General features: G+C 43.4%; 1 protein-coding gene across 2 annotated transcripts in view; it reads left to right on the forward strand.

Moving 5' to 3' along the window:
• LOC141148553 (uncharacterized) overlaps positions 1-19,365 on the forward strand; it is a 107,684-nt gene that overhangs the window by 36,702 nt on the left and 51,617 nt on the right. For both annotated transcript variants that reach the window (XM_073636102.1, XM_073636101.1), the window contains 4 exons: positions 318-647; positions 5,488-5,793; positions 8,292-8,576; positions 13,238-13,351. In XM_073636102.1, coding sequence (XP_073492203.1) covers positions 318-647; positions 5,488-5,793; positions 8,292-8,576; positions 13,238-13,351 — 1,035 coding nt within the window. The remainder of the gene's footprint in view (positions 1-317; positions 648-5,487; positions 5,794-8,291; positions 8,577-13,237; positions 13,352-19,365) is intronic.

The raw sequence follows: 19,365 nt of genomic DNA on the forward strand, positions 1-19,365 counted from the left end.
GTCCAATGCTGGCCCAGGAGACGGGACTTCCTATTACAGAGGCCGCTGTGTAAACAGGAGATTCTCGCTGTATGTAATCTGACGGCGCTCGTCCCCCCTCCCCGTTCTCTCCGAGGCAGCGCAAATTGCAGTATCGGCGTATAACACGCACACACTATTTGCAACCAATTTGCAGGGTGAAAAAGTGAGTGTTATATGCCAATAAATACAGTATATATATATATATATATATATATATATATATATATATATATATATATATATATATATATAAATGTACATTTCTTTAAATGTTAATTTAATACATCTTTTTTCAGGTTTGGGACTGGATGTGACTGCTCCCCCTTCTCAAACAGCTTTATTTAAATCTCGTGTTGTTTTACCATGTACTTTCCGTGTGACCACTCCTCCTATAAACCCGCAGTTCCTGGCGATAATCTGGACCCATGGAACAAAAGATCTGCTGAGATTTGACAATAAAGAGAAAGTGGTCAGTGACGGGGTGTCTTTCGATGAGCAAGCGGCCAGACAAGGAAGTGCATCACTGACCATTCACAATGTGACCATCGCCAACCACGGGACTTATAAGTGTTTAGTCATCTACAGTCCAGACAGAACATCCAGGGACATTGAGCTCAATGTTCAGGGTAAGGAACAAAGCATCTTTTACCCTCTTCAAACACTTCACATAATAGGAGAAAGGCTATTAACTTCCATTCCTTTGTCAGAAAAGAGAAATGACAGCTCATACATGACAACTCAACCTAGTCTATGATCAACTACCTATCCACCTCATCTCTTTAGTCCATGACCAGATTCTCCTCTGCTTCCTCTCCAAGTGGAACATGTTCAGCTCCTTCTCTTCTCTACTCTCCTCTCCACAAATCAGCAACTCAGCTACTGCTCTGCCTTCTCTCCCCTATCCACAATTAACTCCCACTCCACCTCTTTCCCCTACAGCCATAATCATTTTCCCCTCTGCCCCGAGTTTTTTTCAGACCCCATCTACTTCTTCCCCCCTAATGGTCTATAACAGGGGCCTCCAAACTTCCTAAACAAAGGGCTTTATGGGGAGGAATGGTGCACCATCGTTGGTGTCAGTAGGAGGAATAATGCCCCATTGTTGATGTTAGTGGAAGGAAGAGTACCCCATTGTTGGTGTCAGTGGGAGAAATAATGCGCCATCATTAGTGTTAGCAGGAGGAATAGTGCCCCATCCTTGGTATTAGTGAGAGAAATAGTGCTCAATTGTTGGTGTTAGTGAGAGGAATAGTGCCCCATTGTTGGTATCAGTGGGAGGAATAGTGCTCAATTTTTGTTGTCAGTGGGAGGAATAGTGCCCCATCATTGGTGTTAGTGGGGGGAATAGGGCCCCATTGTTGGTGTTAGTGGGAGGAATAGTGCCCAATTGTTGGTGTTAATGGAAGGAATAGCGCCCCATTGTTGGTGTCAGTCAGGGGAATAGTGCCCCATTGCTGGTGTCAGTGGGGTAAATAGTGCTCCATCCTTGGTGGTAGTGGGAGAAATAGTACTGCATTGTTGATGTCAATGGGAGGAATAGTGCTCCATTGCTGGTGTCAATGGGGTAAATAGTTTCCCGTCCTTGGTGTTAGTGGGAGGAATAGTGTCAGGTGATGGCAAGCAAAGGGCCGCATCTGGACCCTGAGCTGCAGTTTGGAGACCACTTGTCTATAATAAAGTAACATCCACTATCCACTCTTCTACAATCAGATCCCGCTGCCTTTTCTCTCTAACCCAGTCTATGATCCTCCTACTTTAATTAGCTTCTGCTCTACCTCCTTCCTGGTGAGCTGCTACTATGCCTTCTTTGCTCCTCCATGGTCAACTTCCACTTTTCACTCTACAACCACCACAAAAGCTTTTTACCAAATCTATGCCGAAGGCTCAAGGATGATTGATACAGCCTTTCTGGTCCACAACCAGTTGCCACTCTGCCACCTTTATCCCCCTTCCCACCCATCCACATTTAGTCATTGTTTTACCTTGTTTTTCCTTTATGGTCCACATAAGGCTCCTGCTTTACCTCAGTTTCAAGATAACCTTACTCTGTCTCCTCCCCATGAAGAATTAAGGAGATAGCACAGTTGACCAAATAACATGTCAAGCTAAAAAAAAAATTAAGATAAAAAAAAATCCTTATTGGGCATTAATGCACACCTGTGTGTTGAATCACTCACCATTCATCTTTTATTACCCGTCCATGAGGCTGGGTTCACACTGGTGCGACACGACAGCCGTCCTACTTTGGATCCGACTTTGCCCTGAGACATGAAGCCGGCATGCGTCCGACTTTCAATGAATGGGGATCCGACTTGGATCCCCGCCAATGCCTGGCACTGTGTTTGGTATGAATCTTGAGGGGGAACTCCGCGCCAAATTTTAAATAAAAAAAACGGCATGGGTTCCCTCTCCAAGAGCATACCAGGCCCTTGGGTCTGGTATGGAACTTAAGGGGAACTCCCTACACAGAAAAAACGGTGTGGGGGTCCCCCCCAGATGCATTCCAGACCATTATCCGAGCACGCAGCCGGCCGGTCAGGAATGGGGGTGGGGACGAGCGAGTGCCCCCCCCTCCTGAACCGTACCAGGCTGCATGCCCTCAACATGGGGGGTGGGTGCTTTGGGGCAGGGGGCGCCCCGCGGGCCCCCCCACCCCAAAGCACCTTGTCCCCAAGTTGATGAGGACAAGGGCCTCTTCCCGACAACCCTGGCCGTTGGTTGTTGGGGTCTGCGGGCTGGGGGGCTTATCGGAATTCAGGAGCCCCCTTTAATAAGGTAGCCCCAAGATCCCGGCCCCACACCCTTTGTGAATGAGTATGGGGTACATCGTACCCCTACCCATTCACCTAGGGAAAAAAGTGTCAATGAAAAAACACAGTACACAGGTTTTTAAAGTAATTTTTTAGGCAGCTCCAGGGTCTTCTTCCGACTTCAGGGGTCTTCTTCCGACTTCGGGGGTCTCTCCGGCGTCTCCTCCCGGTGTCCTGATCTTCTGCCGGCTCCTCCGCTATCTTCTGCAGCTCTTTCGCTAGCGGTGGCCTGGACTTCTGCCTTCTTGTCTTCTTGTCTTCTTCCCATGTTGACACGACGCTCTCTCCAGCTGGAATGCTCTCTGAGTGCTCCGATGTGACTTATATAGGTGGTGACCCCGCCCCCTTATGCCATCACAGTCCCTGGGCATGCTGGGACTGTGACGTCTTAGGGGGCGTGGTCACCAGGTGATGTTGACCACGCCCCCTTATGACGGCACAGTCCCAGCATGGCCCGGGACAGTGACCTCATAAGCGGGCGGGGTCACTGCCTATATAAGTCCATTGTGGAGCGCTCAGAGAGCATTCCAGCTGGAGAAAGCGTCGTGTTAACATCGGAAGAAGAGAAGACAAGAAGGCAGAAGGCAGAAGTCTGGGCCACCGCTATAGCAAAAGAGCGGCAAAAGAGCAGAAGATAGTGGAGGAGCCCGGCAGAAGAGCATGGAGAAGAACCGGAGAGACCCCCGAAGTCGGAAGAAGACCCCCGAAGTCGGAAGAAGACCCCTGGAGCTGTCTAATAAATTACTTTAAAAACCTGTGTAGTGTGTTTTTTTATTGACACTTTTTCCCTAGGTGAATGGATAGGGGTACCATGTACCCCATACTCATTCACATAGGGTGGGGGGCCGGGATCTGGGGGCCCTCTTATTAAAAGGGGCTCCCGGATTCCGATAAGCCCCCCGCCCGCAGACCCCGAAACCAATGGCCAGGGTTGTCGGGAAGAGGCCCTTGTCCTCATCAACATGGAGACAAGGTGCTTTGGGGTGGGGGGGCCCGCGGGGCACCCCCTGCCCCAAAGCACCCACCCCCCATGTTGAGGGCATGCGGCCTGGTACGGTTCAGGAGGGGGGGGGGGCGCTCGCTCGTCCCCACCCCCATTCCTGACTGGCCGGGCTGCATGCTCGGATAAGGGTCTGGTATGGATCTGGGGGGGACCCCCATGCCGTATTTTTGGCGTAGGGGCTTCCCCTTAAGGTCCATACCAGACCCAAGGGCCTGGCATGCTCTTGGAGGGGGGACCCATGCCGGTTTTTTAGTTAAAATTTGGCGCGGAGTTCCCCCTCAAGATCATCTGAGCACATGTCGCATGCCGAAGTCTGATCATGCGAGAGGGCGATCCGACTTTGATCCGGCTTCAATGATAGTCAGTGGGCTGAAGTAGGATCAAAGTCGGACCAAAGTAGTACAGGGAGCATTTCTAAAGTCGGAACGAGTTGTGTCGGACCAGTTAGGACGGCTCATTGGATTTCACACGTCATGCGACATGAGCTCCCAATGTCGGAGCGATTGTCGGACCAGTGTGAACCCAGCCTGAGGGTCACATATGACATGCCACCTCATCCCTTTAAACCCGAACACATATGAAGTACACAGGTTCTGAGGCTACCTAAATGCAGTTAAGGCACCAAGTGAGTTTAATTACCACCTTAATCAGCCACAGAACCTGTGTAATTAATATGTGTTCGGGTTTAAAGGGATGAGGTGGCAACCATAGTCACATAATTGCTTGTGATTGTAAAAACTATGGGGGGAAAGGAAACTGTCCCTTGATATATATCAATCTAGCATTAACAGCGCTCTCTCAGTACAAAAACGTACTATATGCTTAAAGTTCATAGATTAAAATGATCAAGTCCATACATGAATGATGGTAAGTGTGCCCACTAGCAACAGAGCATCCAAGTGAATACATGTGTGCACACTAAGAAACATAGTGTATAGTGTAACATACTGTATAAAAGGATCGAGCCGTGCTGCATGGCCATGCCCTCTGAGGTAGACGTGATGACGAAACATGTTAGGACCACACGGCTCTTTTAGTTTGTGACTTGTCCCGGGCAAGGCTTGTCTCATTAGACCTTGTGGTGAGTGTTTTACCACAGGGGTGTGAAGTACACCCGGTGTGGTGGTGACGGTATTTGAAAAGATTCTTCCTGTCTCCTCACCCTGGAGTGGATGCATGCTAACAACTTTACAGCATCTAAGCTCTTCGTGTACCCACGTGTATTCATTTGGATGCTCTGTTGCTAGTGGGCACACTTACCATCATTCATGTATGGACTGGATAATTTTAATCTATGATTTTTACGCATATAGTACGTATTTGTACTGAGAGAGCGCTGTTAATGCTAGATTGATTTTCGAATTTTCAAGCATTTTGTGTGACCATTTATTTTTATAACAGCTGCACTCATTGCATAACACCAGTTTATCCTATTCCTAGAGCGCTGGGATCAGGAGCTTTTAGTTGCTGATTTTTTCATTATAATATATATATATATATATATATATATATATATATATATATATATATATATATATATATATATATATATATATATATTTATTTATATTTATTTTTTCTTTATACCTCACTACTCAGAAAAAGTTTGTTACACCTCTTTACTTATATTCTTTAATCTTTTTTGTCTTATAGCTACTCCGATGGTCAAGATACACAAAATGGGTCTTCATAGGAATGAGAAAAACCAGGTTGATTGTTTCATTACAGGTTTCTTCCCTATGGAGTCTCTAATAGTCACCTGGCTGCGGAATGATATTAAGGTCCTGGGTGGATCAAAAATGGGGACATTTCAGCCAGGTGCTGATGGGACTTTCAGAGTCAACAGCTCTATAATCCTTACCCCTGATCAGATTCAGGATCGTCCATCTATTATCTGTCAGGTGGAGCATGTGTCACTGCAAAAGCCCATCCAAGATGGATTCTTAGTGACGTATAAAGGTATGAGTAACTCTTGTGGACTTTAAGCTACCTGTTGTACCTGCTTCTTCTGGGGAAGGTAACATGCTTGTGTTACCTTGCTTCTGCTGTTGGTACCTACCTTCTGTTTGCTCTCTGGACTTTCCCTTCACCTGCCCCTTTCACCCTTCTCCCGCCAGCTACTATGTCACTCCAGAACACAGTAGTGATGTAGCGGTTGGAACTACTATTGGTGGGCCAGATATCCGACACACCCTGAAGTATATTAGATACTGAAGATACTTTGGCAGCCATAGCTCTTCAAGAGAGTGATAACAGGAGTCAATGGTGGCCAAAGTGGTCAGTAGTCCTCTTCTTTTCCAGGATGGATTGCTGTTATAGTTTTATTCCAATGACAGTCACACTTACAAACTTTAAAAAAATGTTTTAGATGCACATGTCTAGAAAAGGGACCAACGTAAGGTAAGACACTAATCCCTAATTTCTATATATGAGCTGTAATTTTGTATGTACATTAGGAGGAAGCCATATCTGGTCTAAATCTATAAAATGTTTGCTTTCAATCTAGTAGTATTACATCAGTATTTGAATTTTGCTGCTCTTCTTATTGCACTCCTCAGATATATAATATCATAATCATCAGCTTAAAGCGTATCTATCACTAGGTCAATTATTTTTCCAAAATCCTAAATAAAGCGGCGAAAGGTAAGACCCTCCTAAAATTTGGAGTTGTCCCCAGAACAAGAGGTAAGGGTAAATCTTCCAATGGGGACACATGTTCTGGGGAAAACTATCTAACAGGGGAATTCCCCTCACTTTGGGAGGTTTCTTTTACCTTCCTGTTGTGTTTAATCGGACAGGAAGTGAAGGGAAATTTCCCCAATGGTTTTAAAACTTTCTATTTCTATAAATATTAAAAAGAAAAGTTTTGGCTGTACACTTTACACTTTAAATCCACAATGTAAACCTTGTCAGTACTTTTATCTGGCGGAGGTTGGCGGGGTCAGGCCAACAGTCATCTCTTTGTCTATCAAGAGCTTAAAGTGTATCTAAACCCCCTAAAAATGTAAACAGTGGAAACTGGGTTAATGAATAACGCGGTTAACGAGCGTTTTGAAAGACAAGCAACTTTTTTTTTTTAAAATGGGGTGTGCAGTACCGCATTTGGCCAGAGGTGCGGGGGTGACGGTGACACTCGGAACGGTTTAGAGCTGCTTGGAAATACTCAGAATCACTCGGAAATACTCTGTTCCCAAGTGTTTCCGAGCCTTTCCGAGGCTTTTCGAGTTCAGCTGTCCCCGAGTATTTCTGAGTCTCTCCGGCGCCCTCCCACCTCCGGCCACATGCGGTATTGCATGCAATAGAAGTCAATGCGGAACGAATTTTCTTAGTTTCCATCGACTTCTATGGGGAAACTCGCTTTGATATGCGAGTGCTTTGGATTACAAGCATTCTCCTGGAACGGATTATGCTCGTAATCTAAGGTTCCACTGTATAATGCAGCTTGCCAGGTGTGGTGGTTGCGTTAGTTTTCTCTCTACAACTTTTTCTTTTATTTTTTTTCCTGCCATTAAACACACTTCCTGTACTGGGGTTGACATATCTCACTAACCTTACAATATCTCTAGAGAAGCAACATTAACACCCTACAGCAGGAAGTGTGTTATGACTACAGAACACCTCTCCATCTCCTCATCTCTATTACATAGGTTGGAGATGTTCTGTTGCTCGCCAAATATAGTAGAGAAGGATGCATTGTTTTACTGTTCAGCGTAGTACATAGGAAGTTACAACAATACTGGATTTCTGGCAGGACCAAGAGATATCATTTCAGTACTTGCAAAAAAATGTTCTGAAAAAAAAAAAAAAAGAAAAAGATGAAGCCAACACATTTAAGGGCTGGAATACTGATATATACTGTACATCTATCTATCTATCTATCTATCTATCTATCTATCTATCTATCTATCTATCTATATATATATATATATACATATATATATATATATATATATATATATATATATATATATATATATATATATATATGTGTGTATGTACAGTATATATCAGTATTCCAGCCCTTAGACGCGGTGGCTGCATCTTTTTCTTTTTTCATATATGTATGTATATATAGATAGATAGATATAGATATATATATATATATATATATATATATATATATATATCTATCTATATATAATTTATTTTTATTTTTGGGGGGGGATGATAGGGGGGATAGATATAATTTACATATCTTACATTGTACTTACTGAGCAAATATACTGATCGCACTGTTCATACAGGCAGTCACTAGAGGAAGGCTCTAACTTTATCTTCATAAAACATTGTAAAACGTGCACAAACTGTTGACGCTATATAAATCCTGTATAATAATAATATAATAATACTAAAATATGGAACCATAATCATATCAAATGTCAAAGTAAATCACTTTCAGGTAAACTGTACAATAATATGAGATGTGTTGTCAATTTAATTTTTACATTTTTTTTTAGTGGCACCAATAGTGCAACTCACTTCTTCAAGGACAGCAGATGGCAATGAGTATCTCTACCTATGTAAGGCACAAGGATTCTCTCCGGAACCGCTGTCCATAAATTGGTTGGTGGATGGGAAAATGGCAAATCTGTCCAGAGGAAGGGAGGACGGTCTTTACAATAAGGAAATCTATTATCGGATTGATCTTAAGGAAGGCAACGTACCAGAACAGATCTCCTGTGATATCGAACACGAGGCATTAAACAATCCGGTCACTAAGACCCTGAAAGTCCAAAGCTACAGTAAGTCAGTTAATGACGTTTCTAGTTTTTATTTCCACAACTGTAGGCAAAAATCTCTGAAATATTTTATATGCAGAAAAGGCAATTTTAAGCTGGTCACACACATTATGATCTCCTTTAGATTTACAAACAACTAGTTTATGCTGATTAACCACTTGCCGACCGCCATATAGCAGTTTTATTGCTACAGGATGGCTGTGCTGGGCAGGATCACGTATATATAGGTGATCCTGCACTTCTGGGTATTGGGCATAAGTGCGCGCCACCGGCGGCTCGCTCCAGCTGTCATTCTGCACATCGGGAGCTGACCAGCAGGTCCCATGGACCTGATGTCTGCCGGGAACCTGCTGATCGTTCTGTACACTGGCAGAACAGCGGTCTGTCAGTAGGGAAGGAATGGATCCTGTGTTTCTGCAAAGCAGCAACATGCATCAATGCCTTCCCCTAGTAAAGGCACCTCCCCCACAGTACAGCACAGGCTAGCCACTTAAAGTGGAGTTCCACCCGCTTTTACAACTCTTCAGCATCCCTCACTAAACTGTGCACTGTACACAAATTGGATATTTTTTATTTTTTTTCTCAGCACCTACTGTATATCTGCTGTATTCATTTTTCACTTCCTCCTCCCTGGCCGCGGCCCATCGCATCATTTCCTGTTTGCAATACCTTCTGGGAAGGGGCGGCAACTTCCTCTGAAACTGCCGTTGCTATGACCTGAAACCTATTACACTGCTTGTGCTGCACTGAGCATGTGCGAGATCTGCAAGGATGAGATCCAGGAAGAAATACAGTCTGGCTTCAGATGCCCACACTTAAGATGGCCACGGCCTGCTGTAAGTTTATAAAATAACAAACTACTGCTATAAACTAACAAAACAGACCTTAGTTTACAGACTAACTTTACTAGAATACATTAAGTTTGTGTATTATAGGGGTATTTTTATTTAAAAAGTATAATTTCAGCCGGAACACCACTTTAAGGACCAGCCTCGTTTTGGATTTTAAGTGGTTACATGTTTAAAGCAGGTTTTTTTGCTAGAAAATTACTTAGAACCCCCAAACATTATATATTGTTTTTTTTCTAACACCCTAGAGAATAAAATGGCAGTCAATGCAATACTTTTTTTCGCACTGTATTTGCGCAGCGGTCTTATAAGCGCACTTTTTTTTTTTAAAAACTCACTTTTTGGAATAAAAAAATAAGACAACAGTAAAGTTAGCCCATTTTTTTTTATATTGTGAATCATAATGTTATGCCAAGTAAATTGATACCCAACATGTCACGCTTCGAAATGGCTCCCGCTCGTGGAATGGCATCAAACTTTTACCGTTAAAAATCTCCATAGGCGACGTTTAAAAAATTCTACAGGTTGCATGTTTTGCGTTACAGAGGGGGTCTAGGGCTAGAATTATTGATCTTGCTCTACCAGTTGCAGCAATACCTATGTGTGGTTTGACCACTGTTTTCGTATGCGGGCGCTACTCACGTATGCGTTTGCTTCTGCGCACGAGCTCATTGGGACAGGGCGCTTTAAAAAAAATGTTTTTTTCTTATTTATTTTACTATATTTTATTTATTTTTTCACTGTTTAAAAAAAAAAAAAATTGGATCACTTTTATTCCTATTACAAGGAACGTGTTGGAGAGAGGAGGCAACAGGGAAGCCTGTATTCACTGCGGGACATACGAGGCTGATGGTGTCAATGGAGAGAAGGGGGCGGTAACGTGTTTCGGAGCATGTGCGGCTCCTTCATCAGACGGAGTGCTTTTAACCCTTTGTGCACTTTAATAAATTTTGCATACTGCACTTAGAGGCGCCTTTCTTATCCTTTTTTATATCTTCAGAGTTGCCTCTCCTCTAACCAAAGTGCTGCCAGAAGTGCCATCTCATCACTGTCATCCCTCTGAACAGTTATCCACCTCCACCAGAGCTCCCTTATCTCCTCTCTTTTCTGGCCAATTAGCCTGCTGTTGGTGAGGCTCAAATACACATTTTCCAAAAAGTGTTAATCCCTCGGGACAGATGAAATTTCTTTGATCCTCCCTGTGTATATGATGTCATTCTCAGAGACTGAGCCAAGCAACAGTGGCAAAGTGAGATAAAAGAAATGCTCAGATGGTATAAGCACCTTGAAGTATGCAGGGAATAGATGAAGTCCGCTTATGGGGAAAGATTGAAATATTGATCGATCGATTTGCTAAAACTTCTTAAAATAACAGGTGTGACTATAGGGCAACAGTTTTTTCCTCTCACTCTTGTGGTTCAGACGTCCCCCATTGGACCTCTTGATGGGTCTTGGGGAGGATCCGGAATCGTGACCATTTAAAGCGTGGTAATGTTTTAAAATAAAGGTCCTACAAAAGCTCCAGAAGAAGCCACGTTTGTGGTGAAACATGTAGAGGCAACCATTCTTTTGTAATATAACCATTGGGCTACCCATAGCCCAAATTGTATAAGTAGTTTTATACTGTTTATGTATTATACATTTTTTATTCTTTGTATAACTGATTTTTTGATTTTTTTGCACCTTAAAACTACGCCTACTGCCCCTCTGGGGCTCATACCTTTTCTTGTTATACTTCTTAGGAGGTGGTGCGTTTATTGAAATCTCTGGGCCTCATGAATAATTTGATATATTTTTTAGTTTCTTTCATTTTTGGATAAAGTAAGGGAGAGTTATAACCCCTTTTATGTTTATTTTTCCATATGTGTGCCATTGGGGAGATATCTCTTCACTTCCTGTCCCATAACCGAAACAGGAAGTGAGAGGAAAACTAGTGTCCCCATTGGAAGATATCCCATCTATTCCTGTTCTGAGGAGTATCTGAAATTTAGGATTTTCTTTTACTTTCAGCTGAAAAATTCTGAAGAATACTGAAACAAAAATATCAATTGCGGCCACTGTGCCATCAAATGCAGCCACTTTGTCCATCATATGCAGCCACTGTGCTCATCATATGCAGCCTCTGTGCCCATCATATGCAGCCTCTGTGCCCAGCAAATGCAGTTAACTGTGCCCCATCAATTGCAGCCTCTGTGCCCATAATATGCAGCCACTGTGCCCAGCAAATGCAGCCAACTGTGCCCATCAATTGCAGCCTCTGTTCCCATAATATGCAGCCACTGTGCCCAACAAATGCAGCCAACTGTGCCCCATCAATTGCAGCCACTGTGCCATCAAATGCAGCCACTCTGTCCATCATATGCAGCCTCTGTGCCCATCATATGCAGCCTCTCTGCCCATCATATGCAGCCTCTGTGCCCAGCAAATGCAGCCAACTGTGTCCAGCAAATGCAACCAACTGTGCCCATCAAATGCAGCCAACCGTGCCCAGCAAATGCAGCCAACTGTGCCCATCATATGCAGCCACTGTGCCCATCATATGCAACCAACTGTGCCCATCATATGCAGCCACTGTGCCCAGCAAATGCAGCCAACTGTGCCCATCATATGCAGCCACTGTGCCCATCATATGCAGCCTGTGCCCAGCAAATGCAGCCAACTGTACCCATAATATACAGCCAACTGTGCCCATCAATTGCAGCCTCTGTTCCCATAATATGCAGCCACTGTGCCCAACAAATGCAGCCAACTGTGCCCCATCAATTGCAACCACTGTGCCCATAATATGCAGCCACTGTGCCCAGCAAATGCAGCCAACTGTGCTCCATCAATTGCAGCCTCTGTTCCCATAATATGCAGCCACTGTGCCCAACAAATGCAGCCAACTGTGCCCCATCAATTGCAGCCTCTGTGCCAATAATATGCAGCCACTGTGCCCGACCCGCTGTCTACCTGGCACTTACCAACCCCATAGTGGTGGCGGGTCAGGCGGCGAGCTGTGGGACGGGTAGCACGACGATGGCTCCTGTGTCCTCCGTGCGTGTCTTCTTCCTGTTCTGCTAGGTGGCCAATGGGATTGCCTCTGCCTTCAGCCAATCAGGTGCCTGGTATTACATCCGCACCTCTTGATTGGCTGAGAGGCAGTTCTGTGTGCAAAGCAAATATTCATTTGCTTTGCTAACACACCTGGGTGGACTGCAGCACGTGCTCGCAGTTTAACATGCACAGACTGATGTATGGGTACCACGGTTTGCGCAGGAGAGCCAAATATATACTGCAAGTGGTTGGTCGTTAGCGGGGCGCTTTTAACCCCAAAAAAGGGGCTAAAACTCTTGTGTTGCAGTGCTTCCGAATCGCTTTTCAGGTGATTTATATCTACATTCTCTTGCCTGAATGGGCAAAAATCCCACAGACCCCCACTAAAGTCTTGTGCAAAGCCTTCCCAGAAGAGTGAAGGATGTTATTGCCACAAAGGGAGGCCAACTCCATATTAATGGCTATGGTTTTGGAATGTGATGTCTACTAAGTTTATATAGGCGTGATTGTAATTTGCCCACAAACATTCGTCCATGTAATGGAACATGATGAAAAATGTACAACATACTGTATTTACATTACATTGGCCATTTGTCGCCATTTGTGCCTGTAGAACACAGATCTCATTGGCCTGCCCTGATGGTAGGGCTTAGTGACAACCATCTGAAATATTTATTGCCTTTTTCACTATTACAAACTTTTTCTACTTTGCACATCAGTATAATTGCTGCATTGTTGAAGCATTATTAATATGTGTTTTCTTTTTATTTCTGCTTGCAGATGAATGTAAACGACATTGCCATCTCGGGCTGACTGCTGTATTGTTAAGCTTACTGGTCTTATCATTTGTAGCCATTGCTTACATTTTAAGGAAATACATCCGAAAGAAGAAATGTGAGTTGATGACAATCTCTCTCTCTCTCTCTCTCTCTCTCTCTTTCTCTTTCCCTCTCCATGTACACACTATATTACCAAAAGTATTGGGATGCCTGCCTTTACACGCACATGAACTTTAACCACTTCAGCCCCAGAAGGATTTACCCCCTTCCTGACCAGAGCATTTTTTACAATTTGGCACTGCGTCACTTTAACTGCTAATTGTGCGGTCATGCAATGCTGTACCCAAACGAAATGTGCGTCCTTTTCTTCCCACAAATAGAGCTTTCTTTTGATGGTATTTGATCACCTCTGCGGTTTTTATTTTTTGCGCTATAAACGGAAAAAGACCGAAAATTTTGAAAAAAAATGATATTTTCTACTTTTTGTTATAAAAAAAAATCCAATAAACTCAATTTTAGTCATACATTTAGGCCAAAATGTATTCGGCCACATGTCTTTGGTAAAAAAAATGTCAATAAGCGTATATTTATTGGTTTGCGCAAAAGTTATAGTGTCTACAAACTAGGGTACATTTTCTGGAATTTACACAGCTTTAAGTTTATGACTGCCTATGTCATTTCTTGAGGTGCTAAAATGGCAGGGCAGTACAAAACCCCCCCAAATGACCCCCCAAAATGTAATTTCACATATTCCCATGGCATGTTTGAGCAATATATCATTTAGTGACAACTTTGTGCAAAAAAAAAAAAAATTGTCTTTTTCCCGCAACTTGTGTCACAATATAAAATATTCCATGGACTCGACATGCCTCTCAGCAAATAGCTTGGGGTGTCTACTTTCCAAAATGGGGTCATTTGGGGGGGTTTGAACTGTCCTGGCATTTTATGCACAACATTTAGAAGCTTATGTCACACATCACCCACTCTTCTAACCACTTGAAGACAAAGCCCTTTCTGACACTTTTTGTTTACATGAAAAATTTTTTTTGCAAGAAAATTACTTTGAACCCCCACACATTATATATTTTTTTTAAAGCAAATGCCCTACAGATTAAAATGGTGGGTGTTTAATTTTTTTTTTTTCACACAGTATTTGCGCAGCGATTTTTCAAACGCATTTTTTTGGCGAAAAAACACACTTTTTAAAATTTGAATGCACTAAAGACACACTATATTGCCCAAATGTTTGATGAAATAAAAAAGATGATCTTAGGCCGAGTACATGGATACCAAACATGACATGCTTTAAAATTGCGCACAAACGTGCAGTGGCAACAAAATAAATACATTTTTAAAAGCCTTTAAAAGCCTTTACAGGTTACCACTTTAGATTTATAGAGGAGGTCTACTGCAAAAATTACTGCCCTCAATCTGACCTTCGCGGTGATACCTCGGGGGGGGGGGGTGCTTTTTTTTTTTCTTTTTTCTTTTTTTTCTTTTTTATCTTATTTTTAAACTGTTCCTTTCATTTTTTTTTTTAATCATTTTTATTGTTATCTCAGGGAATGTAAATATCCCCTATGATAGCAATAGGTAGTGACAGGTACTCTTTTTTGAAAAAATTGGGGTCTATTAGACCCTAGATCTCTCCTCTGCCCTCAAAGCATCTGACCACACCAAGATCGGTGTGATAAAATGCTTTCCCAATTTCCCAATGACGCTGTTTACATCCGGCGAAATCTAAGTCATGAAATGCTCGTAGCTTCCAGTTTCTTACGCCATAGAGATGTTTGGAGCCACTCTGGTCTCTGATCAGCTCTATGGTCAGCTGGCTGAATCACCGGCTGCATTCTCAGGTTCCCTGTTGAGACAGGAGAGCCAGAGAAAAACACGGAAGACGGTCGGGGGGGCATTTTGAAGACAAAAAAATGGTTAACAATCAAACACAGTAAACGGTAAAGTATAAAAAATTGCATACCTGAAAAGCAAACGTGATAAAACATAATAACAATAAAACATTGCAGAATAGAATACAGTAAAAAAGAGCAGAACAATAGAGAGAGAGAATAGAGAGAGAGAACAATGAAACGACAACTATTTTTTTTTATTTTATATATTTTTTTGTGTTTTTTTTTTTTTTTTGTACACTTTTTTTGTAACTGTAACTTTTATAACTGTAACTGGTTCCAGGTTCGGGTCTCTCAAAATGTGATGGCATCTTGGGAGACCCTGTGTCAGTGTGCCTAGTCTGTGCAATGCTGTACCCTACGCTAATACTCAACCAGTGTATGGTAGCGTTCAAAACATTCACCAATGCAAAGACCAGGATTGTTAGGACAGGAGGGACAATAATAGCGGGTGTCACGCCTATATCCGCACTTGCTGCAGACACAACATCTTTTTTTGGGGGGGGGGGGGGGGGGCGTTGGGTAGGGGTACTCGGGAGGACATAAAGAAAATGCCTCTCATGCAGCCGACTGCATTTGGTTGGGGATGTGAATGGGGGAAGTACAGGCGCTGCAGAAGCGGTGGGTTCCCAATTAGGATTGGCGAATGCAGCAGGAAGGGCACTATGGGCACGACGGGCCTGTATTTGTCTTTTTGGTGGCAGCGGGACACTACTTGTGCTTGCCACCTCACCAGCTTGAACTGCACTTATGGGACTCGCCACGTCACCAAGTGTTACTGCAGTGCTGGTGTGACTACGACCGGGGTGTACTAGGCCGCTGGCGCTTGCCAGTTCATCAAAACGCTACCAAAAAAACTGTTAGCGATCGCAGGGATCAGGCCTGACTCTGCGAATGCTGCAGTTATGCGTTTAGTGTTTTGTAAGTGACAGTGATTGATCGATACTGCACTTGGGTGGGCTGGGCCGGGCGGAGGGGCAAAACGCAGGTGCTAGCAGGTATCTGGGCTGATCCCGCTAACACTGCGTTTTTGGGAACCCTAAACTGCTGGGGACGCTAGTATAGATCTGATCAGATCAGATATTGATCCGTTCAGATACTATACCACTAAGGGAGGCGTATGCTGCGTGCGTGGGTGTTAGCGGTACTGGCGCTAACCTGACGCTGCCTGGGGCGACACATATCACTGCCGGGCGATCAGGGGGCTAAACCTTTATTAGGTAATAAACGGCGGGTGCCCTGACACTATAAAAATTAAACGAACTAACCAGCGTCACTCGTAACAGTTATACAGTGATCACTGGTGAAAGGGTTAACTAGGGGGCAATCAAGGGGTCAAAACATTTATTAGGTAGTATATGGGGGTCCCTGACGCTATAAAACGCTGACGGCGAACCTAAATATTTACCTCCCTAACTAGCATCACCAGTGACACTAATACAGCGATCAGAAAAACGATCGCTTAGTGACACTGGCGACGGGGGGTGATCAAGGGGTTAAAACTTTTTTAGGGGGGGTTAGGGGGGTACCCTAGACCTAAAGGGGGCTAACCCTAACTGCCCTAACACACTAACTGTCACAAACTGACACCAATGCAGTAATCAGAAAAAAAACTGCTTGGTGTCAGTGTGACGGGGGGGGGGGGGGGGGGATGGGTGATTGGGGGATGTAATGTGTGCCTGGCATGTTCTACTGTGTGTGTTGTGTTTTACACTCACATTGATGTCTTCTCTCCTTGGCGCGGGAACGGAAAATACAGAGCCGAGGAGAGATGACATCATTTCCTCTGTTGCTGTATAGTAAACAGCAGCAGAGGAAATTATGTCATCTCTCCTCGGCTCTGTATTTTCCGTTCCAGCGCCTAGGAGAGAAGACATCAATGTGAGTGTAAAACACAACACACACAGTAGGACATGCCAGGCACACATTACACCCCCCATCACCCCCCGATCACCCCCTAATCACCCCTCCCCCCCGTCACACTGACCCCAAGCAGTTTTTTTTTTCTGATTACTGCATTGGTGTCAGTTTGTGACAGTTAATGTGTTAGGGCCGTTAGGGTTAGCCACCTTTAGGTCTAGGGTACCCCCCTAACCCCCCCTAATAAAGTTTTAATCCCTTGATCACCCCCCGTCGCCAGTGTCACTAAGCGATCATTTTTCTGATCGCTGTATTAGTGTCACTGTTCACTATACAGCAGCAGAGGAATGATTTCATTGGCCGGGAGCGATCGCAAGGGGGGGGGCCATGAATGGATGGCCTCCCCCTCACCTCCGATCGCCGGGGGAGAAATGCCGACCGCCTCGGGCACTGGGGGGGGGGTGTCTGATCGGACCCCCCCACCCGCAGGTGGCAGATCACGTACAGATACGTCAGGGGCGGACTGACCATTGAGCCACTCGGGCAGTGCCCGAGGGCCCTGGGCCACTAGGGGGCCCCATCAGGGTTGCCAGCCTCAGTAAAACCAGGGACAGTATGTATAAGTCTGTGTTTTTTTTACATCTGTCTGTGTATACTGTGTGTACATGTATGTGTATACTGTGTGATTGTATATTGTGTGTGTGTATACTGTGTGGCCCCATAATCTCTGATTGCCTGGGAGCCCCATAATCTCCTATTGCCCGGGGGCCCCATGAGTTATCAGTCCGCCCCTGAGGTACGTGATTCTGCCTGCCCGTGCCATTCTGCAGACGTATATCGGTCGGCAAGTGGTTAATGGCATCCCAGTCTTAGTCCGTAGGGTTCAATAGGGAGTTGGTCCACACTTTGCAGCTATAACAGCTTCAGCTCTTCTCGGAAGGCTGTCCACAAGGTTTAGGAGTGTGCCTATGGGAATATTTGACCATTCTTCCAGGAGCACATTTGTGAGGTCAGACATTGATGTTGGACGAGAAGGCCTGGCTCGCAGAGTCCACTCTAATTCATCCCAAAGGTGTTGTATCGGGTTGAGGTCAGGACTCTGTGCAGGTCAGTCAAGTTCCTCCAAACCAAACTCGCTCATTCATGTCCTTATGGACCTTGTTTTGTGCACGGGTGGACAGTCGTGTTGGAAGAGTTGAAGCTGTTATAGCTGCAAAGGGTGGGCCAACTCAGTATTGACTAAGACTGGGATGCCATTAAAGTTCATATGCGTATAAAGGCAGGTGTCCCAATACTTTTGGTAATATAGTGTATATACTGTATACAGTATATGTCGTTTTACACTTTGTTTTGTAGCACATGGCTTACTGTAATATCCAGAAAGTATATATAAATAAATATATACTGTATACATATAGTGACATGTCTGGGTTTCTTAGCTCAATAGTAGTGCCAAAACAGTGAGTTTACTCCAAGCCAGCTATAGTTTTCAGTGCTTTCCTGTCCACTTTTATTTAAATTAACATCAAAGCTTTACACAGGTAGGTCTTCCCATGCAGGGGTTCCCACCATCACTGCAAAAACGTAGCATTCAGCCTCCTGGCTCTCTTATGGTAGCTTTTAGACATGTGCACAGCCAAAAAATTTGTTCATTTTCGTTTTCGTTTCATTAGTTTATTATTTTTTTCGTTTTTCGGGTCATTCGTTATGATCGCGATTAAATTCGTTCATTCGTAAATTCGTTCATTCGTACATTCGTAAATTCGAACATTCGTTCATTCGTACATTCGTTCATGCATGCATTCGTACATTTTTACATTTGTACATTTGTAATTTTTTTACATTCGTAAAATCGTACATTTGTAAATTAGAAAATTCGTAAATTTGTAAATTCGAAGTTTGAAAATCCAAAAACCCGAAAATTCAAAAATCTGAAATAGTAACTAACTATTAAATTATAGGTATTGTAATTTCCTTTCAAATTTGACTGTCAGTGAACGTAACAAATACAAATTTATCCGAAGTTACGAATTATCCAAAACGAATGCTGCATCTAAACAAATGGAACGGAACAAATTAATAATAAATAATAATAATAAAACGTTGTTATTATTATTATTGTTATTTATTATTATTAATTCATTACGTTCCATTACAATTTTTCGGATCATTCATAACTTCGGATAAATTTGTATGTGTTACGTTCACTAACAGCCAAATTTGAAAGGAAATTACAATACCTATAATTTAAAAGTTACTAGTAATTACTAACAGTTAAGTTAATATTAGTTAACTATTATTTCCGATTTCCGAATTTTCGAATTTACAAATTTACAAATTCACTAATTTACTAATGTACGAA

The sequence above is a fragment of the Aquarana catesbeiana genome, linkage group LG06 (assembly GCF_042186555.1).
Source record: "Aquarana catesbeiana isolate 2022-GZ linkage group LG06, ASM4218655v1, whole genome shotgun sequence".
NCBI classification, from domain to species: Eukaryota; Metazoa; Chordata; class Amphibia; order Anura; family Ranidae; genus Aquarana; species Aquarana catesbeiana.